General features: G+C 35.9%; 2 protein-coding genes and 1 long non-coding RNA gene across 4 annotated transcripts in view; 1 reads left to right on the top strand and 2 right to left on the bottom strand.

Moving 5' to 3' along the window:
- The window catches only part of LOC121384307, a 29,942-nt gene extending 25,476 nt beyond the window's left edge, over positions 1–4,466 (top strand). For both annotated transcript variants that reach the window (XM_041514630.1, XM_041514631.1), the window contains exons 16-18: positions 2,755–2,899; positions 3,541–3,624; positions 4,145–4,466. In XM_041514630.1, coding sequence (XP_041370564.1) covers positions 2,755–2,899; positions 3,541–3,624; positions 4,145–4,294 — 379 coding nt within the window. In that variant the 3' untranslated portion in view covers positions 4,295–4,466. The remainder of the gene's footprint in view (positions 1–2,754; positions 2,900–3,540; positions 3,625–4,144) is intronic.
- A 6,001-nt stretch (positions 4,467–10,467) lies between these two features.
- LOC121382902 lies at positions 10,468–12,610 on the bottom strand. The gene is made up of 2 exons (XR_005959233.1): positions 11,880–12,610; positions 10,468–10,618 (listed from the first exon to the last, which is right to left on the bottom strand). It is a non-coding gene; the product is annotated as an uncharacterized LOC121382902 (long non-coding RNA).
- A 446-nt stretch (positions 12,611–13,056) lies between these two features.
- LOC121382629 lies at positions 13,057–20,446 on the bottom strand. Its single transcript, XM_041512159.1, has 4 exons — positions 20,220–20,446; positions 18,522–18,686; positions 17,084–17,218; positions 13,057–13,493 (listed from the first exon to the last, which is right to left on the bottom strand). The coding sequence occupies exons 1-4, from the start codon at positions 20,311–20,313 to the stop codon at positions 13,378–13,380; spliced, it is 510 nt and encodes a 169-aa protein (XP_041368093.1). The 5' UTR covers positions 20,314–20,446; the 3' UTR covers positions 13,057–13,377.
- Positions 20,447–25,102: the final 4,656 nt, after the last annotated feature.

The following is a 25,102-nucleotide window of genomic DNA, read 5'->3' on the forward strand; positions in this document are numbered from 1 at the left end:
ATGTCATGTATAGCACAGGGCAGTTCTACAGTTAATCACATGTGGTTGGGGTGGGAGGGAAGAGATCACCATACCACTTCTCAGTGAACCTCGACATACATACACTATATAGATATTTATACATCAATACATACCAGCCAGTACCAGGTCTGCCCACTGTTTCATGCACGTAAGTGGGATTGACCGTGTAACTTGTAGGCCCCATGCATACACTATATAGATATTCATACATCAATACATACCAGCCAGTACCAGGTCTGCCCACTGTTTCATGCACGTAAGTGGGATTGACCGTGTAACTTGTAGACCTCATGTATGTTGTTGAGTTAAAAGAGCATCCTTTTTATGGATGCCTCAATAACTCAAAAGGTATCGTGGCAAGTCTTCAAAGTTGCGGGCGATTTGGGTGCCATAGGTTCAAGTCCCAGCAACGGCATGGGACAATTTGTGAGGCCAGAACTTACTTAATCCTCTTCGTGTGCGGTCACACATAAGGCTGATACCAAAGAACGCCAATGTTGTCTGTTCATTGCAAGCCCCGACTCCATCCAAGAGCCTTCGTCTCACGCTCCACCGATCTTATCCAGGTCTCCTTGGCTCTCCCCTCATTCTCACTCTCAGCGCATGGCCACTCTTGGGGTGAGGCCAGAAAGGATTTAATTATCCCCTGGGCCAGTGCGTTAATGTCTATGTATGTAACAGTCAACCTCGACATACATACAATATATATACTCTTCAAAAGAAGAAACGCAAAACCACATTGTCGTAACATTTGGAGAATTGATTTAATTATTGAATGGTGAGTCCGATAATTACCAAATGTTGCAGGATTGTTCACAATTCACTCTAGTCCATTGTGAGTAAGTGATAGGACACACCACCAAGGTCAAGGTCATCTGGAGTCAATACCGGGTGTGGCCTCCGCGTGTGTTGACAACTGCCTGGCACCGCCTGCCCATTGAAGCAACCAGAGTACGTATGACGTCCCGGGGGATGGTGGCCCACTCGGCCTGCAAGGCTGCTGCCAGCTCGGGCAGGGTCTGGGGCTGTGGTTGTCGCTGTCGGAGGCGTCGGTCCAACTCGTCCCATAGATGCTCAATTGGGTTCAAATCCGGTGATATCGATGGCCAAGGAAGGACATTAATGTTGTTGTTCTGTAGGAAAGCCGTTGTGAGACGTGCTGTGTGAGGCCTGGCGTTGTCATGTTGGAACACTGCGTTGGCGTTGGCCATAACTGGAACGATGTGTGGCCGGAGGATCTGGTCAATGTAGCCCTGTGCATTCAGGTTGCCCTGCACGTGGACCAGGTCAGTTCTGCCAGTGTGTGAGATGGCTGCCCACACCATGACACTACCCCCGCCGAATCTGTCCACTTCCTGCACGCAGTTTGCCGCATAACGTTCACCACGACGCCTATACATGCGACATCTTCCATCATGACGTCGGAGCAGATATCGGGACTCGTCACTGAACCACACCTGTCTCCATCGCAGTTGAGGCCATTGTCGATGAATCTGGCACCACTGCAGTCGGAGTCGACGGTGTTGTGGTGTTAAGATGACACCTCGAACTGGACGTCTGGCACGAATTCCTACCTCACGTAGGCGGTTCCGTACGGTCTGGTCGGATATCCTGCGCAAACCTGGTATTGCTGCGGCTGTGGAGGTGGCAGTAGTCAATCGTTCCCGAAGGTGGCGTACCCGGATGTAGCGGTCCTGCCCGGGGGTAGTGACCCGTGGTCGACCGGATCTAGGGAGGTCACGTGTTGATCCATGTTGCTGGTAACGGTCCCACAGTCTGGAGATGGTGCTTGGGGACACATGGAATGCCCTGGCAACGGCCGTTCTGGATTCGCCTGCGTCTAGTCGGCCGATGGCATTGTTTCTCTGCGGTTCACTGAGACGTGGCATGTCCTGGATTGTCAACTGTCGGCCAGATACAGAGGCCAGGCAAGCGAACACCCTGCACTTTTATACTGTCGGTGTTCATGTTGCACGTGCAGACAACGCACGTGCAGTGGTGACATGGTTTGCACGTGGCTGCGTTTTTGCGAATATTCACATTTTGGAACTTTATTGTACAGTAGCTGCGTTTTATCAAATGTAACCGTGGGAATGTGTTTGGGACATGCAATGACCTTATATTCACAAAGCATGAACCGGTAGGAAACATAAAATCGGAGTTATAACCCATTTGTACCCTTTTGCGTTTCTTTTTTTGAAGAGTATAGATATTCATACATCAATACATACAATACGTACACATACATAACATAAATACATACACATACATACATGAAGTTTAAAAGTATGTTTTGTTTAATGACACCACTAGAGCACATTGATTTATTAATCATCGGCTATTGAATGTCAAACATTTCGTAATTAATTAGAGAGGAAACCCGCTACATTGTTCCATTAGTAACAAGGGATCTTTTATATGCACCATCCCACAGATAGGATAGCACATACCACGGCCTTTGATGTGCCAGTTGTGGTGGACTGGTTGAAATGAAAAATAGCTCAGTGGGTCGACTGACAGGGATCGATCCCAAACTGACCACGCGTCAAGGGAGCGCTGTACCACTGTACTAGGTCCCGCCCTCAGTTAGTAGATAACAAAGGAGACAGCTTTTGCATGGAATCTTGTCCATCGTATGTTGTTTGATGTGGCTACACCATATTTATTTCACTTCGATTTTCGTTTAACATTTTGGTTTTACTGCGACGTCATTCTGTGTGTGACATGTTTCAGACGTCATGGTTTGTCGTACATGAACCCGCATGTCACGGACTGGATGGCCAGACTGATCCCCATGCAGGTGGCACTCCGAGAGAGATGTCGACTCCTGCTGTATATCTTCACTGAAAACACGCGCGGCCTGGCTGCTATGGTGGAGGTAAGTTGAGACCACTTGCTCGTCACAGGGTTCATACGCGTCTTTTGTGATTTTAAAATCTTATTTCTTATACATCTTTACTTTTGTTGTCCTCATAACCTATCTACATTCAGACAACAATTTTTTTTATTAAAACATTGATTGTTTGAACATTTCATGTTCTAGGTTTGTTTTTGTTTTTTGTTTTTTTTAAATGTCCTGGAAAAGAACCCTGTGTCATGTTTGCAGGTGATTTGACTTTTACTGGTTAAATATTTACACACACACACACACACACACACGCACGCATACATTCTAGTGTACATCCATATGGACCATTCAATGTTTAGAATTATTTATACAGCCACTGTTCATTGGTTGACATGATATTGAGTACTACTGTTGTTTGTCAATAGCCAATGTATTTTGTTCATACATGTATGGGGTGTCGTTAATCCATCCATTCATTTATTCATTAATACATTCATTCGTTAATCCATTCATTCATTAATCCATTCATTCATTTGTCAGTTAGTTCATTCATTCATCCATCCATAATTCCTTCAATCATCCAACCATCCAGCCAGCCAGCCAGCCAGCCAGCCATCCATCCATTATTTCATTCATATTGAGTGATGTGTTTTTCCTGATACTATATTTAGGCAGGATACTACATTGGACTGGGATGTCGAGTTGTACTGTGTATGCAGAAACTGAAGCAGGGAACAGTTATTGCAGGAGAGGAGGTACCGGTTTTATTACATAAGCTCAGAATTTATTTACATTTTTCATTGGTACCGTAATTATAGTTAAAGCTGCAGACTCGAGTATAGTTTTATTATTTAACCATCTCAATTCATCCACATAATTTTTATATCATCACACACACTTCTTCAGTATCCTTTAACTATGCTCGCTAATCTTTGAAAACTTAATTATTCTCCATTTAACTCAGGTAATCAACTGTTTTTGTCTTACTATATTAAAAACATGGTGACAAAATTGTATGGTGTTAATAACTGTTAATAGTGATAACTAAACCTGTAGGTGTGTGTGCATTTTGTAGTAATTTAGTGAATGATATAATATAGTAAGATGAAACTGAAGTTTTATGTTATTAAAAAAAAACGTCTTTTTTTTTTTAGTGAACTGAATTCTGTATTATTTTTTTTTAAAGTTTTTGGTTATGATTTTTCTTTTACTATAAAGTTTTCTTTTATGATTTTTTTTTGACTACTTGTTTGTGCCATTTGTCATGTTTTCCAGCTGACAGAGGAAGCGCTATGCGACTACAACCGAGGCCGGATGTATCTCAGTGACATGGCGAGTCGTCAGGGAGTGGCCGTGTTTGAGAGCACAGTCGATGCGGTTAACAGCGCCATTTCCCAGCTCCGAGAGCAAGCCGCTTCCAGATGATAGACACCACCAGCGGGCAACTGATCACCTCATGTTGCTTGAACTACAGACAGAGAGGAAATAGAAATTATTATACAAGCTAGTGTGTCATACTGATTTTACGAAACTCGTGTCAGGATTATTGTATTACCCGAGTGAAATAGAGGGTAATACATATAGAATACTAAACGAGCTTGCCTGTCATACCATTTTTATGAAATGAGTGAACAGTTTTGGTATCTTGACGAGCGAAAGCGAGACAGATACCAACACTGTTCACGAGGTTCATCATAATGGTATGACAGGCAAGCAAGTTTATTTATTACAAACCAACTGCAAACAAGCCACAATGCAGAAGTAAGCAGATTTTGACATCTACTACATGTTATTTTTTTACGATTTGGGTCAGCAGGTGATCTACGTCAAGGTCACGTCACTCCATGCCAATATTACACTAGTTAGATATTGAGTGATTGTTATGACATGAGTAATATCTTACACTGGTGTGTAATAAATGAATCTTGACACGAGTTTCATAAAATCAGTACGATTCACACGCAAGTATAATAATTTCTTTATTATCCACATCCAAAATATTATTTTTATGAATAACAAGCTAGGACTATGTCAAAACGTTTCAAACATAACTAGAAAGAGACGACACAACAGCGTCATTTTCCAAAATTACATCATTTTGGTGACTGTTTACATAGATCATAGACTTGTTATGACGTCATTTCCCAAAATTACGTCATTCGTTGTGCACGTGAAATCGTTACAACACACGTGTGTCATACTGGTTATATTTCCCTGAATATCTTGAACCATGTGGATAATAAAATGAAATATTACACAAAAGTGATGTATTACACCAAGATTGTGTGTGGAATCTAGCTCAGTCAGCAGAGTGCTCACCTCAAGTGCCTGAGTCACAGGACAGGGCTTGAAATTAATGACGGCAATTGCTGTCGTCGAGATATAAAATTGCTGTGGGTCGGGAGCATCACCAACGTCATTTTAATTACTATACTATTGGTAAAACTCCTGATTGACAGCAAAATGAATATGTATGGTGTAGATTATATGCCAGTATTTGACATTTGAAATATATCTACATGTAACAAAATAACCTTTTAGTTATATTTATTTCCTGCTAAAAAAAAAATTAAATCACCATAGGCAGGCTCAAAATTGCTGTTAGTTTGCCAGTTTGCCATTTTATCCATGGCAATTTTAAAACAAATGCTGTGGTGACATATTCTTAAGTTTGAGCTCTGCACGATCAAACCCATATGGCAGACCAATAGACTTCTTTTTCATCCTGACCACTCCACATGACTGGTATATCAAAAGGATGTGATATGTGTTGTCTTTTTCATCCAGACCACTCCACATGACTGGTATATCAAAAGGATGTGATATGTGTTGTCTTTTTCATCCAGACCACTCCACATGACTGGTATATCAAAAGGATGTGATATGTGTTGTCTTTTTCATCCAGACCACTCCACATGACTGGTATATCAAAAGGATGTGATATGTGTTGTCTTTTTCATCCAGACCACTCCACATGACTGGTATATCAAAAGGATGTGATATGTGTTGTCTTTTTCTGTGGAAAAGTGCTGCTGCCAGTAGAAAAATGTAGCTAGTTTCTTCACAAGACTGTCAGATTTATCAAACATTTGACATCAAGTAGCTGATGATTAATTAATCAGTGTGCTTAAGGAAGACACACTTTACTTTAGGGTCTATTCAGTATGAATGCTGGTAAGGCAATGCATTTTTATTAAAAAAATGTAAAAAATGTAAAGCAATTGTTAAACAGTGTGGAAACAGTTCGCTTAAGGATTGTCTGTTATTTCTTTTACGTTCATCGGGGTATGAACAAAAAAGAATCATCTGCAAACTGAATCGGCGAAGCTTGCGGATGATTTTTTTTGTTCATACACAAATGAATGTAAAAGAAATAACAGACAATACTTATAATTAAATTTGAAACATACTTACTAATATTAACATTAAAAGTTTGTATTTTATTTTTAAAAATGTTTTTTTGTTAAAACAATGCTCAGTAAGTCAAATTACCAATATAAAATGAGGTCATCAGGTATGACGTTCCCTGATGTAATTTTTACATTCATCAAGAAATGAACAAACTCTCATTGTTACCGCTGGACCAATGGGATAACGTTATATTGTAATGAATGTAAGGGAAATGTAATTATATATTGTTGTACTCGTAATGGTGTACATTATCACATGGATATAAACTAACAGTGTGAATGTGGACTCAGTCTTTAGGGGCTACTCAAGGCCTAAACAAAGTAATTTGTTTGAGAGAACATGCTGGATAAGTAAGGATAATTTTTTATATATATATATTTTATTACATCATCTCTCTAGGTTCAGATAAAATCATATGACTGTACTCTTTTCACCTATATAAAAAATGGATAAAAAACGAATGTATATCAAGGAGAAAAATTAGGGTCGTCCCTTGTTTTTGTAGGTAGGGTGGGGTTCCCAGAAACACAAAATATTTGTTAGGCCGTATTATTTTTCTAGATCATCTAATCCAGTATATTAAACAGCCAGTTATATTGAAATGTCACTTTTTTTATTCTCGCATGATCAGTGATTACGAGACACTAAGAGTGTCCATTGTCAGGACGTGGCCAGTAGGTCTCGAGTTCGTTTGTACAGAATCTGGTGACCACAAAACATTTTATTAACCAAAACATTTCATTCATTCTTTGCTAAACATGCACATAAAATGTACCTTCTGTTAAAATAGTTTTTTCTGCTACTACTAGTAAGATTAAAGGAACATACCCTAGTTTCAACCCGTGAAAATTAACACTAAGTTTAGTTAATCTACAAACCTGTAACACATTTGGATAAAGTTATAATTGAGTTAAACATGAGTCTGTGACTTTGAAATGGTGATATATGCTCTAAAATAGACTACAACTTGACTCCATAACTGTTATCTCTCAGATACATATAAAAATATGAGAAATGCATTTTGTGATATTAAAAACACCAGGATAACCAAAAACACTTTGAATTTATGGAAATGTGTAATCTAAAAAATAAAATCTAAGTAAAGTATGATTTCAGTTGTCAAAAACGGTTGTAATCCAAAATATGCGTTAGTATTTAAAACTAGGGTAAGTCCCTTTAAAGAATTTGAACTGTGTACAGGGCCAGACAGAATCAGTAGACCTATACTATACATAATTGGAGAATATTCTATGAGCTACTTTGTAATACTGTTTATCTCGCACAAGTGAATTGGTGTTTTCCTTCCCGAGCCTTTGGCAAGGGAAGTACAACATCAATTCACGATTATGACATCAAGGGAAGAACAACATCAGTTCATGAGTGCAAGATAAATGGCATTGCCAGATAGCGAGTTGGGTATTCTGTTTATTACCCATTATCAATCTTTATCATTTTGTGGAAGACTTTCAAATGATACTGTTGTTGAAACCAAGTTTGCAAGTTGAGAACAAGAGACAGTGTTGATGACAAAAGTTAGTTGTTGACATGACTGCCAGTTTGGAAACTATTCTTACACTTATAGTTACAGTTGTTTGTTGTTGCCTAACAGTTGTGACATCAAAGCTATAGTATAGTGAAACACTGATTTGGACATCAAAACATATCTAAAGGAGGAAATAGGTCAGGTCATAGGGCTTTACGTGCACATTCAGAGCAAGCTGTTGTAGCGCACGCAAGAGGAAATAGGTCAGGTCATAGGACTTTAAGTGCACATTCAGAGCAAGCTGTTGTAGCGCACGCAAGAGGAAATAGGTTTTTTCTTTCCCTAAATAGTCTCACTTCTCTCTGCCCATATGGGTAACAACATAGGTTTTTGAATTGCTTACATCAATAACTATCAATACAAGTATTGAGGATAATAATGTTTTTAATTATTATTTATTTATTGGAGTAAAAACATTTTTGTTATTAAATTTGTTTGACCTCTAGTCGATACCATTGTTAGTCAGATATTTTCTTTTGTAGAGTTAAATTTTATTGTCAATGATGTTCAGTATGTTATACCATTATTTGTTCTCTGTGTGGTTCATTTGGCGCTGTAAATATGGTATGAAGGGTTGAATGATCTGGTGCATCAATTCTATGATATAACACATCAGTTCTATGATGTCACACATCAGTTCTATGATGTCATACACCCAGTTCTATGATGTCACACATCCAGTTGTATGATGACCCACATCAGTTCTATGATGTCACACATCCAGTTGTATGATGACCCACATCAGTTCTATGATGTCACACATCCAGTTGTATGATGTCACACATCCAGTTCTGTGATGTCACACATAGAACTGGATGTGTGACATCAAAACCTGATTTTCTCGATCAGAAGGGATGGGACATGAAGAGATAGGGAGCAGGGTGTGAATAATATCAGTAAAGTGTAGTATGCTGCTAGGGTGGGGTTTTGAGGATAGGATGTGGTGACTGCAACATTGCTTCTAAATATGACAAAGGACTGTAAATATGGTGCGCTCTGATCTCAGTGAGAGCTGGGTATGTGTTTGTGGACTGAGGTTGCCTGTTGGGAGGACAAGTTATTGGCATTTGATTGTTTAAAGACCACAAAAAAGAATCATTTGTATGTAGAATATATGTGAGATCTGACATTTTACCAATAATTGTTATTTTATCTACGCATTATACCAGAATTTGTACCAATTTTATTTTATGCATAAAGTGTGATTAATTTTCATATATGCTGATTATACTCTTTTGTATAATTTATCTCTGTTATGTAATATGTATAATTCTTTGCTTTCAATTATTTATATCAGTCAAACATGTACAGGTGACATTTTGATATAAACTTATTTCTTTTTTTTATATTTGTCATTTTATTGTTATCCGGAAGCTGGCATGATTGTGTTAGCTATAAGAAGCCCTGGGTTCAGTCCCCTTCAGTAGAACCATCAGGTTTTTCCCATTCTAACATGTGTTTCTTGACTGAAATATTAAAATCCATTGCGGAAAGTGTTGTCCTGTATATAAAAATATGCTTTGTTACCTATATAAAACAGCATTACAGACATTAAGCATACATGTACCAACCAGGTAAAAATAGATATACCATGAGTTCTATTGTCTCACCTGCTACCTCTGTGAGATATCTTGAATAGCTCACACTTTACCATGATGGTGTGTGATGTCCTGTCTAGTCATTTATGTAAAATATGCCTTGTTGCTAATATAAAACAGCATTATAAAGATTAAGCATTCCATCAGGTACAAAATAATATGAGTTTTTTCATCTCACCTACTACCACTATGATATTTTGAATAGTCTTACTTTACCATAGTGGTATGTGTTGTCCTGGGGCGTGATTTAGCTTAGTCGGTTGAATGCTCGCTTGAGTTGCATGTGTTGCAGGATCAAACCACTTCGGTGGATCCATTCAACTGATTTGATTTTTTCTTGTTCCAACCAGTGCACCACTACTGGTCAAAGGCCGTGGTATGTGCTTTCCTGTTTGTGGAAACGTGCGTATAAAAGATCCTGTATTGCATTTGTAAAAATGTAGGTTTCCTCTGATGACTATGAGTCAGAATTACCAAATGTTTGACATCCAATAGCCGATGATTAATTAATCAATGTGCCTTAGTGGTGTCGTTAAAAAAAAAAAATGTATTGTCGTATTTTGGAAATAGTTTTAAATGCTTGTTATTAAATAACATTCAGCATATACTCCAATGGGTTGTTTCTTTTACCCCCAGAGTCGGGTGTAGCCCAGTGGTAGTTTGTGCTTGAGGGGCGATGGGTAGCAGGATCGATTGCCCTCAGTGGAGTCTGGTTTTTCCCCATCCCAACTAATGCCCCACAACTGCTATAATGAAAGATTGTGGTGTGTGATGTCCTGTCTGTCAGAAAATGCCGCTAATGGAGCATTGTAGTAGGTTTGGTTTTATATATATATAAAGACTGTCAGAATTATCACATTGATTAATTAATCATGACAGCTGATGATTGGTTAATCGATATACTTTTTGACTGAATTGTTAAACAAATGAAAACACTTTTAACTTTTTAACTCTCCCACCTCCCCTGTGGGCTGATGTTTGAAATGGCCCATATTCTGTATACAATGCGAGTACAAATAGATGTATAACAAGACGAATGATGGTTATGGAGTATTATATGTATTCATTTGCACATGAGAAGGAGTATCTGACAGAGGAGGAAAACGAGAGTTTTGTGCTGACACACCACACTTGCAGTACCAGTTTCCTTGTCCTCCTCTTTGGGTAAATGAGCTTCAAAGTCGGTTTTAGGTTCACCTAAAAATAATGGGGAAAAAAAGAAGTTTAACAACATACACTATATGGCAAAAAACATTTTTCTTTTAATTCAGATCTGCAAACACACAAACAGTATATTAAGATAAAACATTCTTCATCTATATTCTTCTGAACTTTATCATATAACATTTAGTGAAATATCTTAAAATATCAGTGAAATAAAAATGTTATTTGTCACTCAGTGACCATAACACATTTTAGAGTGACATTTTCACTCTAAAATGTGTTATTGTCACTGTAGAAAGTGTTATCTTCACTGTAAGAAAGCCAGAACAATTTTGCTGCTGGCATTTTAAAAATAAAGGTAAATTGCCAAAAGTTATATAATAAATAGAAAATTTCATGTTTTTTGTCAAATATGATTTATATCTCATCGAGTGAAGTTTGCAATCTTATCACACTCATCACGTGAGATATGATTGCAAACTTCATTCGATGAGATATAAATCATATTTGACAAAAAACATGAAATATCCTCAGTGTATTACACCGATAGTCTCTCCCACAAGAATAACCTTTTTTCATACTACAAGTTATTTATTTCTCAGCCGATTGTTTTTTAAATTGGACACAAAAATAGTATTTTTTTAATAATATTTCTAAAACACTTTTACTGTTCTTAGATTAAACAAAACTGAAATTATTTACAAAAATACCCACATTTTATAAAGTACTTGATTAATTCATTGCCATGGGGCTAAAGATAAAGCAGGGGCTAAAGGTAAAGATAATATAATATCAATGGTTCCTGTATATTGAATAATCCATGGGTTTGTAGTTGGCGATTTTAACAAAGAAAAATCTCAAACTGATAGGGAAAAGATAAAGTAAGTGCAATTTTTATCATCAAAAAGGACTATGGACTGCGGTACAAAAAGATGGTAGGCCAATTATTGACCATCATGATTAGAACACAGCAGATTAGGAGTAGCTTAAGTTTCAGTGGCATAGCATTGTCTTGTACAATACGTTTTGTATCAGTTTAAGACATAAGCTATATATCAAATCAAACATTTTACCATAATTAATTCAGACAAAATTTATATGTTCTTCATGACATTGAGTAGCCAATCAGCAGTCTTTAAATGAACAAGCAATGGATTTGTAAAAAAAAAAAAAGTATACATATCTCTTGTATACGATAGCGGTGTGTTAAAATTAATATTACTTATCTGTGTACAAGTATCGGTGTTATGTGACTACTATATCTGACGAGTATAGGTGCTATGGCGGTTATTACCTAAGGGCTGGTTGTTACAGAGTCCGTCGTTGCAGATGCACCACACCTCCATGTACCAAGTGTAACAGCCGTCTGGCGGCATCGGGTCAGGGAGGCCCCACTGAGAGTCAGCACACCCCCTGTACACCACTAGAGCAAAGATAGAAAAATACGTTTTAAATCAAATACAAGTGTGTTTTTATTGGGGTTTTAATTTTTATATTTTTTAGTTTTTTTTTTTTTTTTTTTATATAAAAGATAATATGTTACAATAACGTATATTTGTTATATTTTACGTTTGAACATTGCACTAATATATATTATCCTTAGAATACAGAATTGAAAATGCAAAGTAAACTCCCATGTGTCATTTTAAAAACAAACAGAATACCGGTATAACGAAATTGAAGCTTAATTTATTATATAGACGAAAAAGGACGTTAGAATGCTCGCTTCTAAAAAAAACCCCGTCAAATTACATTAAACAAAATATTTATTTTAGCTGCAATGAAATAATTTAACAATGAATGGGAAAAGAAAGAAATAAATTAACAAAGAAAAACCAAGTTGTGCAAAAAAGCTAGAATACGTACGTTGAGCTAAACGTTTAATTACCCAGAAGCCCGCGCCCCGACAAAGTAAAGCTTACAACACACACTACAATCTACAACAAACACGCAATACTACAATCTACAACAAACACGCAATTCTCAAAGAACTGTGTGCGACAAAAACCTCAATCATACTGCAGGAAATAGTTTACTTTAAACTGACCTACATGTTCGTGTAGGCCTAAACTAAAAACAGCTAAAGGTAGAATTTAAATAATAAGTCTAACAAAAAATGAAAGCGATTCAGTGGCAGAGAAGCAGAAAATATACTGAAATGCTCTAAGTATTATGTTGACTACAGGTAAATAGATACTGTGATAGTGAAACATAATTAAGTATTGATATACCTGTGACGATATAGTGACTGTAGCTAGTCATCTAACTTCTTCTGTTGAGATCTTTATAAATTTAATTTTTAATCCTTTAGCATAAATCAGAATATATTTGTCCAAGTATTAAAACTAATTCGAGAGAGAGAGAGAGAGAGAGAGAGAGAGAGAGAGAGAGAGAGAGAGAGAGAGAGAGAGAGAGAGAGAGAGCGAGACGGCCAATGCGCGCTGGGGACATTACACGCCACCACGCACACTTAAAATAATTAAATTCATTATAAATAAAAATAAAATAAAAATTTATATTGATGCCAACGCTTAGCCGTGAGTTAGACTGCTGTAAGTCCCAGTGTTGGATATCATAGAAATTGTGAGGTCAATATATGAGTTTTACATCTGCTGCAAAGCAAATGGAGACCCAGAGTTAAAATTGACTTGCACGCTTACTTGAGATTTTTGTTATATTTATTTGTCTTTATGGGTGGAGGGATTTAAAATCTAAGGGTGCTGATCGAGTAAATACGTAATCAAAGCCAAAACCTTTTGTAGAAAAGTAAAAAATTTATTTATAAAAGTCAGTTATACGAAAATAAGTATTAAAACAGTCAAGTAAAAAGTGACTGTAAAACTTGATCTGCATCCAGATTCAACATCGGGTGGTGGTAAATGAGCTTCAAAATCGGCAGTCGGCTTCCCTGAAAGATGACAGATACGGTTGTGGTAATGCAATGTGATAGATTATATAGGCATAAGAACAAAATGTGTGTTTCGGGTTTCATCTTTGAAAAAAATAGGGTAGAATTCTTATTTTTGTTTAAATCGAATCAAACCAAGAAACCGTAATCGGCCGAGGTGTTCCGAATCTAGTTGCTGATTGCAAAACATTAGGGATTATGATTTGATTTTTTTTTTTTTTTTTTTTTTTTTTTTGCTTAAAAAAAGGTTTAGGGTCGCTACATAAAGTTAGGGTAGGTGGGAAAACCGGAAACATATATTTTTGTAGGCCATATTTAAAATAAGTCCTTACACCCGCACACAAACCTTCAACCAAAACACTCTTTTCACACACGCACGAACGTAAACATACAAAATATATTTATCTATTTATCAGCTTGGACTTAACTTATTTTCGTGCTTATATCTAATTAAGGTTCAAGCTTGAACTAAAATCCATCCATACAAAAAAAAACCCCCAAAACCAATAATAATTATAATATTAACGTAAATCCATGAAAGGAGGATTGTTTAATAGATTTAAGAAATTAAAAACTTCTTTTGCAAAAATAAATAAAAGAAGGTATATAATAAATACAGAACTTCACTGACGTTGTTTTCGCGTCCTTTGTATTGCACTCGATTATTTTGAATAATAACTCGTGCAACAAATAGGAAACGAAAACAACGTATATGAAGTTTTATATATATATATATATATATATATATATATATATATATATATATATATATATATATATATATATATATATATACATACATGTATATATAATGTATATAATATAATATATATCATATATATATCATTAATTTGTATTGGTACTCGGGATGGGTGGGATATATATATATATACTGTATGACATACATTAAAAGCTTTAATAAAAACAATCTGATTAAACTCAGCTTCACTGGGTCTTTATTGACAGGCCATATAGTACAGGCCAGTGGAGCTGATTTTAATCAGATATTAATTTCTAAATAATATATTCGCTACGAAATGTATTACATGTAGCAGGCTTTCTAATCGTAAAGAGCAGGAAGGAAATTGCTGTGACGTCACCACCTACACTAAACAATATTACCTAGCCCTATCAGTAACAGTAACTGTGTGGGTGAGAAACCTCTCTATTGGTGTCCAGTGTTACATTTAAATGTTCAATTGATAATCTTCCCATTGAAACAGGTAGATGCAGAACAATGTTACCTAGCCCTATCAGTAACAGTAACTGTGTGGGTGAGAAACCTCTCTATTGGTGTCCAGTGTTACATTTAAATGTTCAATTGATAATCGTCCCATTGAAACAGGTAGATGTAGAACAATGTTACCTAGCCCTATCAGTAACAGTAACTGTGTGGGTGAGAAACCTCTCTATTGGTGTCCAGTGTTACATTTAAATGTTCAATTGATAATCTTCCCATTGAAACAGGTAGATGCAGAACAATGTTATCTAGCCCTATCAGTAACAGTAACTGTGTGGGTGAGAAACCTCTCTATTGGTGTCCAGTGTTATATTTAAATGTTCAATTGATAATCTTCCCATTGAAACAGGTAGATGCAGAACAATGTTATCACAAGACAAGGACCTATTTCACAAAACATCGTAAGTTTACGTCTGCGACTAGCAGTAAGGCCTATACCAGGCATACATTTACACATGTTTGGCATCTATTTCACGAAGAAATTTACATCATTACAGAAGATGGAGCATTTTAAGGATTAAAGAAAATCAAATACGTGTATTTCTAACTATATTTGTTGTATTATAATAGTAATAAGAATTGTGGTTTTGTCTAGATTTACGTTTACGTGCAAAAGTAGGCTTAAGATGTTTTGTGAAATTGGGCCCAAAATGTTTTCTTTTCAGTAACAGTAACGATAGACGACATTTATCATATTAGCATGTATATGGACATTTTAAACTATCTTAGACAAGATTATTAAATTATATCAAAATATATGATCAAATGCATATACATTTTATAACTTTTTTAACTAGAAAAGTCCTTCGCAATTTGTTTTGTATTTTGAAAAATAACTATAAATACTTTTAATAAGATTAACCTGCTTATTTAATTGCAAGCATGACGACATATATATATATATATATATATATATATATATATATATATATATATATATATATATATATATATAATGCAATGTAATTACAGTGTTACCAAAATACTGTATATGTAGTTATAGTTTTACCACTATACTGTTATTGTAAGTATGGTATTACCATTACACTGCATACTAATACGTAATTATTGTTACTACAATTAATAATGTATATACAATTATGGTGTTACCACAATAATGTTTATGTAAATGTTGTTTACCATTATACTGTTTATGTAATTAGTGTTACCACTGTACTGTTTATGTAATTAGTGTTACCACTGTACTGTTTATGTAATTATAGTTTTACTACTTTACTGTTTATGTAATTATAGTATTACCACTATATTGTATGTGTAAGTATAGGTTTACCATTATATTGTATATGTAATTACAGTGTTACTGCTATACTTTTACCACTACACTGACTATGTAAATATAGTGTTGCCACTATACTGTTATCGTTATACTGTATATGCAGTTATAGACTTGACATTATACTGTAAGTCATAATAGTGTTACCATTATAATATATATGCAATTAGTGTTACCGCTAAATTGTATATGCAAGTATAGTGTTGTCATTGTACTGTATGTGTAATTACAGTGTTACCACTATACTGTATAATTATGTAATTATAGGCTTGACATTATACTGTATATGTAATTAGTGTTACCACTAAACTGTATCTGTAATAATAATGTTACCATTATAGTATTTGGTAGTATGGTGTTACCATTATACTGTCTATGCAATTACAGTGTAACCGTTATAATATATATGTAAGTATGGTGTTACCATTATACCAATCTGATTAAAATTAGCTCTACTGGGTCTACCCTGGTAGATCTAACAGCATTGCGTGGACTCCCATGTCCAGGTGACATTTCATCTATAAATAACAATTCAAATATCGACCAATTACACCTCGCCGTTTATAGCGTTATTCGGGAGCATACAAATTCTAAAAATATCGGGCGATACTATTTATGTAATAGGCGAACTTGTTGGTCTATTTCTACATTATAAAAACAGGGGGAAAAGTATAGTAATAAACTCTGGATTGTATACTAGTATAAACAGATGTTATGGCTATACCATCACGGGTTTTTTTTCGTCTTGAAACGAATTTTATATAAAATTTTATATTGAAATTAGAGTCCGGCATACTTCGTAATTCACCCGAATCATTTCGTATACCCTCGGCATAATCCCCGAATGTTTTCAAATTCTTTTTAAATCACTGGTATGATATTGCAAGTAAAGTTTTGATTGGTCGAATGAAAGGTCAGCTGGACATGAGCTCCAACGGGCTACTGTTAGATCCACATGTAATAGTGGAGCTAATTTTAATTAGATTGCCATTATACTGTCTATGTAATTACAGCTTAACCGTTATACTGTCTATGTAAGTACCGGTATGGTGTTACCTAGAGGCTGCCCGTTACACAGCTCCGTCTTACAGATACACCAGATCTCCTCGTAGTAAGTGTAACATCCATCCTCCGGCAATGGATCCGGCAGGCTCGGCCTCCACAGCAGATCCGTACAGCCCCTGTACACCACTGTAAACCAACACCCTTAGCATCACTTTTTACACACCACTAATGCTTGAATATAATATTTAAAAAAACACACCCTGCCAACTACTTTAAAAAAGGGAGAAAAAAACCCAACTACCCCCCCCCCCCACATGGCCAAACAACAACCCCCCCCCCCCCCCCCGCCCCCCCGCTGAAGCAAATGGTCCGCTTTCAGAACTAAAACATACAGGTTTATACATATGGAGTTTCTGGTGGTGCAAAAACAAAATAGAAAAATATTCGACCCCCCCCCCCCCCCCCCCCCCCCCCCCCCCCCCCAACGGTCCAGATCACACTACGCCCCTGAAAACATTTACAAATATGAAGTAATCATGGCTAAAAACATGTTTAAATATTTAAAAAATTCAGCGAAGAAAATTTTGAATATTTCTAATATGACCTGCAATGTAAATCACGGACATATTTTTGTGTAAATTGATTTTGTTATCATAAATATATTATGACGTTATTGGAATTTTAGTGCACCTATGTGGCGTACAGATGAATGATTTAGAATTTTCTGAAATAAACGTTTTTGATTGTTGCATCGACGTAAAACAAAAACAAAATACCAGCATGGACAAGTCACCGACGCAAACCATTAGCACCGCACCATCACCACCCCACTGAAGCAGACGACACCAACAAGATTTCCTTATACCCATACAACCTTCACAATATATTATTAAACATTAACACAGCAAAGGAAGCATGTGTACAGCTATGACATTGTCAAATGTCTGTCAATTGGTACTTTGTATATCCCCAGGAACCCTCTTCGTAGAGGTCTAAAGATACCAACAACTAGGAAGGTCAGCTGTATATTAATTAATTCGTTTTCAAATGGAAGAGGGTATGTGTGTATGCATACTTTTTTAGACTTGGAAGCAGAACCTTGCTGCTCTCCCATTTTTTCCGACGCCAAACTTTAACAACATGATAATTATTTCGATTTGCGCGGACTTGTCAAAAGAGAACCGATCAACTGACCTGACATGAATAATTTTAAAACCCATAAGAACCTGGCAGATAACTCATATTAGGCCTAACATTTAAAACAAAAATACAATGTAGGTTTAATATTTTTTTTTAAAGTATTAATTATAGAGTTCGATGCCAATTTAATGGTTCCCTTTTGACACATACAGACTTTACAAATGATTTAAACAGGTAACATTCCCCACGTTTCCAATCAACATTGTTCATCGATAACCTTCTGTCATCGCCTTGGCATCACCCACACCCTGTAGTATTCTAATGTAGCAAAGCAGACGATGTCACTCACGTTCAGAGTCAAGGTCGTCTGTTCTGGTGAAGCAGTGCCCAGTGCAGTTGTCCTTGTAGACGATGATGCTGTTCTTATCGATGACGCCGTCACCTGGACAGTGTTTTTGTATCTGATTCTTAAACTTGCTCTGGCAGATGAAGCACTGCTTCACGGGTTTCTTCTCTGAAAAAAACCCGTCAACATTAATAGTGAATTTAGTGAGTTTAGAATTACAATTATAGTAAAGCTAAACGAATTATTTCAAAGTCGTATCTCTGCACAAGGCAGAGTCAATAACTGCGCCCACGAGTTCCTGTTTGGTGTTTGGCCATCAGGAGGACTGCCACTTCTCAAAACGATAATCCTTCCTGTTTTGCCTGTAGAAAGACTGCCACGCCTCCCCCCATACTTGCATTCCGTATTCTCTGTAATGGTATTATATGGGTGGTGGGCGGAACCGAATGTAGTGGTGGGAGAGGGTATTTTCCACAGAACAAATACGAAAAATGCTCTTTTAGTTCACTATTCTTGTTCTCCAGGGGACTATTGTTTCCAGAGAGAGAGAGAGAGAGAGAGAGAGAGAGAGAGAGAGAGAGAGAGAGAGAGAGAGAGAGAGAGAGATAGAGATAGATAGTTAAATTTAGTTTTGTTTAACGACACCACAAGAGCACATTGATTTATTAATCATGGGCTATTGGATGTGAAACATTTACTAATTCTGTATACACTGTATGTATACACGCACGCACAAACATACACACACACATACATATATACATACATACATACATACATACATACATACATACATATATATATATATATATATATATATATATATATATATATATATATATATAAAATACAATACAATACAATACATACACATATACATACACATACATAACATAAATACATACACATACATACATACATAAAGTTTAAGTTTGTTTTGTTTAACGACATCACTAGAGCACATGGATTTATTAATCATCGGCTATTGGATGTCAAACATTTGGTAATTTTGACAGTCTTAATTAGAGAGGAAACCCGCTATTTTTTTCATCAATAGCAAGGGATTTTTTTATATGCACCATCCCACAGACAGGATAGCACATACCGTGGTATTTGATATACCAGTCGTGTTGCACTGGCTGGAACGAGAAAGAGCCCAATGGGCCCACTGACGAGGATCGATCCCAAACCGACCGCGCATCAAGCGAGCGCTTTACCACAGGGATACGTCACACGCACACACGCACGCACACGGAAAGACAAAGGCAGAGAGAAAGAGATAGACCACTATGTGGCCAGGGACTTTTTCCTAATACGTATATAAATATAGACAATTTAAACGACCATTCTAATGGGAAAATATTACGTCAAACTGTACTCATATGTATAGTTGTCAATGTAACAAACGGCTGATGGTCAAAGTAACAGATATACTAGTAAAACAATAGTATGAGTATTGTAAAACTGAGAATTTCTACTGGTGTAACACACGGCTGCAATTATTGACATCGATGACGTTTAAAAAATAATGTTATTGATACCACCATTGGTAACCTCAAAATAAAATTGTCCATACTAAAAAATGACTGATGGAAAAAATATAAAAGCCCACCCAACGCTAATATTTTTCTACATTTTATAATTTATTTACTCTTTATTGTGTGTTTTGTTACTAAATAAAACAAGAGATATTAAACTTACCTTCATCTTTACACCGTATTAGACACACAGAAAAGAAAGACAAGATTAAGAAATACACTAAAAACGATTTAAATGAAACGACGCAGTATTCCATTTTGAGTGAAAATGTCGTGATGTTTTGGTATATTTCTAGCCGATGTCACGTGAATAGGGAAAAAGGACCGCTAACCTGGCGCGGTCTACAAACTCGCAACAAGGTATTTACTTTTCCTTCACCCATCCCAACTGAGTAAATTTGATCAGGCGGCCGGCAAGAGGATTCGCATGCTAAAACATCAAACAAAACGATGGGTGATGAGGCATGAGGCGCGAAAATATTGATATTCTGCGGCAGTTATAGGTTTATTAAGTGTTCAGTCAATATTAGTTAAGACTGTCCTCATTATCTAACATCACTGTCAGTTAAAAGGATAACAACAGAGGCCATTATATACAGTGTCATTGATGAAGAAGATAAATTAGTGAAGGAGAAGAAATAATAATACAATTTATAAGGTGTGTTGTAATAGTTTTAAGTGCCATATTTCGCTATTTTTACACTTATGTTGTGATAAATAAATGATTGATTTATCTCACCTATAGTCTAATCATTCCATAATACGAGGATATCGAATTTGCAATGTGCTGTTTCTCAGCGTAAACAGCGATGTTCTTAAGAATTCATGGTAAAAATAGAAAGTAGTCAATAAACATAACAATCTACGTTGCATATATTTCAAAAACGCAATCAGTTGTTCACCCTCAAAGAATTATAGGCGTTAAAAAAGTCACGCACTTTTAACCCGTCATTCAGTTACTAAAGCTTTCCCAATGAATTTAAGATTTTGTTGCTAGTAAATGAAATTATTTGGTTGTAATATTCAAGCTACAATCGTTACAGTTCAAAACAAAAATCAATCAATTTTCTTACGCTATAGGGTTCAAGCATTATGGTATAGTTGTTAAAAGATATAACTGGGGTAAATTCAGCCAGCCGTTTGTCGCTAACACTTGCTCGAATGAGTTTTACGCTATATACGTTAAAACGAATTATTACACACCCGTTGGTGAGAACACATACCTGTTAAAACATATACATGCGATTACATTTTACAGACATATGACTGGCTGCACCTAGGTGATGACCAAGTCACCAATGCCATGACACCCAATGGAAAACCACGATAGAATTCGATCACTAGATGTTACGTACAAGTTAACCTGAAATTGACGTGTCTGTAACACACGTTAACTTTAAGCGCTAGGGTCGTACACAGGTTTTAGTTGGAAAAGACGTTTACAATTTAAAACTGTTTTCTGAAGATATGTAAGAAATAGAATACTACATTCGTGTCAATTTGATACCATTTATCTTACAACTCGTTGTTTAAAAATGTATCCAACTCGCTTTCACTCGTTAAATGGTATCTAACGGCCGCTCATGTAATATTCTCGATTTACCACTTCAGGAACCAGCCAAAATAATTTGCAAAAGTTTAGCGAAAAAATGGCTGGTTAAACGTGGGCCTGTCGTCTCCAAGCAGTATGACTATAAAAAAAGAGAGATATAACGATCATCTGAGATGGTGAGGAAATACGTTATTATAAGATTTTGGCCCTCATAATTACTAGTTGGGGTGGGTTAATGATCAGAAACAATTGCCTGCTCCCATAACCCAACCCTCTCCACACCCAAACCCCCTCCAAAAAACCCAACAAAACAAAACAAAGAGACAGACAAACAAACAAAACCAAATGATAATAGAATTTTCATTTTAAACTTTACTCTATCCTGATTTTTTGCTGTCCTCAGCACCCAATTAGATTACACTACATACGACTACAAATAGAGGTACATGATGAGAGAGAGAGAGAGAGAGAGAGAGAGAGAGAGAGAGAGAGAGAGAGAGAGAGAGAGAGAGAGAGAGATATTGACCTAACGATGTTATGCTTTCAAACCATATATACATGTATATAGATATGTAGGACACAGACATTTAACCGTTCGAGATAACCATTACAGCAGGGAGGTTAAAACGAGCGCAGCGATTCCGAGTAATGGAAATAACATTAATCAACTTCTGTTCGATCATGGATTCTTTAATATTTCATTTAGTCTTGCATTCAATCATATATAATTATATATATATATATATATATATGCCCATTCGTTTTGATCAACTATTAGACACAGAATTTTTCTGTTCAAAATAGGGCCTATATCCCATTATTATATACAATACTTAGAACTTAATTCGATCGATTCTACATTCTGTTATCATGAAAATATTTTTCTTTCGTGTCTTAAAATTTATTTTTCATGTGGTTTCTATGTTGCACATAAAACCCCTCATTTTATCGTCTGCAGCATTATTGTTGAATACACCTCTACCTGTCCTGCAATTGCCGACATGATGGAATTTTAAAACTTTCGTATGTTCAGAAAAACATTGTAAAACATCCAAACCGTTCTTTGTTAGTTGTTTGTCTAAGAGTTTTACAGACAGATCTAAAACTCCCGACCAAAACATTTTCCGGTGTATCTTCCCACCTTAGACATTCAGCTGGCAACATGCGAGGATATACTGAACAAACAACATCTGGAGACAATCGCTCTTCTATATACACAAATGTATGTACTCAATAAAATTAATTAAGGGCCAATTGATATTTTTTTTACATTTTATTTTAAATATGGTAAAAACAAGCAAACAAACAAACAAACAACTTCTTCAGTTGTAAGTGTCATGTCAACAATGTAACATTTAACAATACCAGTACCGACTGTATTTCATACAGATATAACTACTCCAGTGGTGAGTTAAATTTGGTATAAATTATCATGTGTACCCTTATTTCTTTCCATCAGCATATATCCAACAATGATTCTAGCAACCTGTTATGGAAACCCAACCTAACGTGGGGGTGGGGGCAAGGTAAGTTAAACGATGTTATGGATTTACTGGTTAATTTAGTAATCGTGAGTTAAATTTGTATTCGTCGTTCTAATTTGAATTTGAGTTGGATGTCAATTTTGATGGTCCTCATAGTGAAAAATATTTAGTCTAACAATTAAATACATTATTTCTAGATAATCTGTTATGCGACGCTGTTGAATACAAAGGATAATCTGTGATGCGACACTGCTGAATATAGAGGATAATCTGTTTATGCGACGCAGTTGAATATAAACGATAATCTATGATGCAACACTGTTAAATACAAACGATAATCTATGGTGCGACACTACTGAATACAAACGATAATATGTGATGCGACACTGTTGAATACAAACGATAATCTATGATGCGACACTGTTGAATACAAACCTTGACGCTGTTTACCAAAGACAACAGTCCCGTTGGTGACCCGGGGATCACAAAGTTACCGTCCTGCACTTGGACATAACGGTGTATTTGTGTATTTTGCAAAGAAGTGTTTGTTTCTCTACTGGATTAAGGTGAATTTCAGCAGAAGCCAGCTTACAGAGGTAAACACAGACAAAAAACAAACCTGGTACAGAAACAGACGTATTAACGTCCACTCCAATTAATGATTCTAGTTTTTCTATTTCACTCAATATCATCATTACACTGCCACTCTTTTTACTACACCTCTAGATCACATTGATTGATTAATTACTGGATATCAAACATTTGGTAATTATGACAGTCTTAGAGAGGAAACCCGCTACATTTTCCCCATTAGTAGCAAGGATTATTTCTAATTTAAATAAAACGGCATCATTATAATATGAGTATAATTTACAGTTACTTGAGTATATATATATATATATATATATATATATATATATATATATGTGTGTGTGTGTGTGTGTGTGTGTGTGTGTGTGTATATATATATATATATATATATATATATATATATATATATGTGTGTGTATATATATATATATATATATATATATGTGTGTGTGTGTGTGTGTGTGTGTTTGTGTGTGTGTATATATATATATATATATATATATATGTGTGTGTGTGTGTGTTTGTGCGTGTGTGTGTGTGTGTGTGTGTGTATACGTATAGGTATATACAGTGATATAATAGGACAGACTAATTTAAAAATAAAAGTTGAAATGATCTTTTAAAAGTTAAAAACTATGCTTCCTTTGCTGTTCAGTTTAGTAGCATGAGAGACAACTATTGGCTTTGGTTTTCAATTAAATATCAAAATGTTTGTTTTGGTTGGGTTTTGGGTTTTTTTTTTGCTGATCCCAATAGTTGTGGGGTTTTCGTTCTTTCCTGGCACCCCTATCCAAACAGGGGCGGAATTGAGCTCAATCGGTTGACCGGTCGCCTGAGGAAAGTAAGTAGGAGAACCGCACTCCTTGGTGGACACATTCCATGATTTTGGTTTACGCCGTCTCAACTAGCGCTTCAAAAAAGGTTAAAGTTTGTTTTGTTTAACCACACCACTAGAGCACATTGATCAAATTAATAATCGGATGTCAAACATTTTGTAACTTTTATATATAGTCTTAGAGAGGAAACCTGTTACATTTTTCCATTAGTAGCAATGGATATTTTATATACACCATCTCATGGCTTTTGATATACCAGTCGTGGTGCACTGGCTGGAACGAAACTAGTGCTCCACGACAGCTATTCCAAAAACATGTGATATGTGCCGTTCGCTTTCTGAGAAAGTCCATATAAATGATAGTTTACTACTGATGGAAAATAACGCTGCTCGTCGGAATTAAACATGTTTGACATCCAATAGCCAATGATCAATTATTTAATCAATGTGCTCTAGTGATATCGTTAAACGAAGCCTCCCCCCATCCAAATAACAGAAATTTACTGAAAACTGACGTAATATAATATTTTAATTAATGCATATTTAATGTTTACCACAGGATTGTTTGCTCTAAAATAATTTCC

This window comes from Gigantopelta aegis, chromosome 10 (genome assembly GCF_016097555.1).
Source record: "Gigantopelta aegis isolate Gae_Host chromosome 10, Gae_host_genome, whole genome shotgun sequence".
Taxonomy (NCBI): Eukaryota; Metazoa; Mollusca; class Gastropoda; order Neomphalida; family Peltospiridae; genus Gigantopelta; species Gigantopelta aegis.

Coding starts and splice junctions, on each gene's coding strand:
- LOC121382629 (XM_041512159.1), bottom strand. CDS start 20,313: ATGGAATACTGCGTCGTTTCATTTAAATCGTTTTTAGTGTATTTCTTA. Junction 18,687..20,219: donor AATACGGTGTAAAGATGAAG/GTAAGTTTAATA, acceptor GGTTTTTTTCAG/AGAAGAAACCCGTGAAGCAG. Junction 17,219..18,521: donor AGACGACCTTGACTCTGAAC/GTGAGTGACATC, acceptor GTTGGTTTACAG/TGGTGTACAGGGGCTGTACG.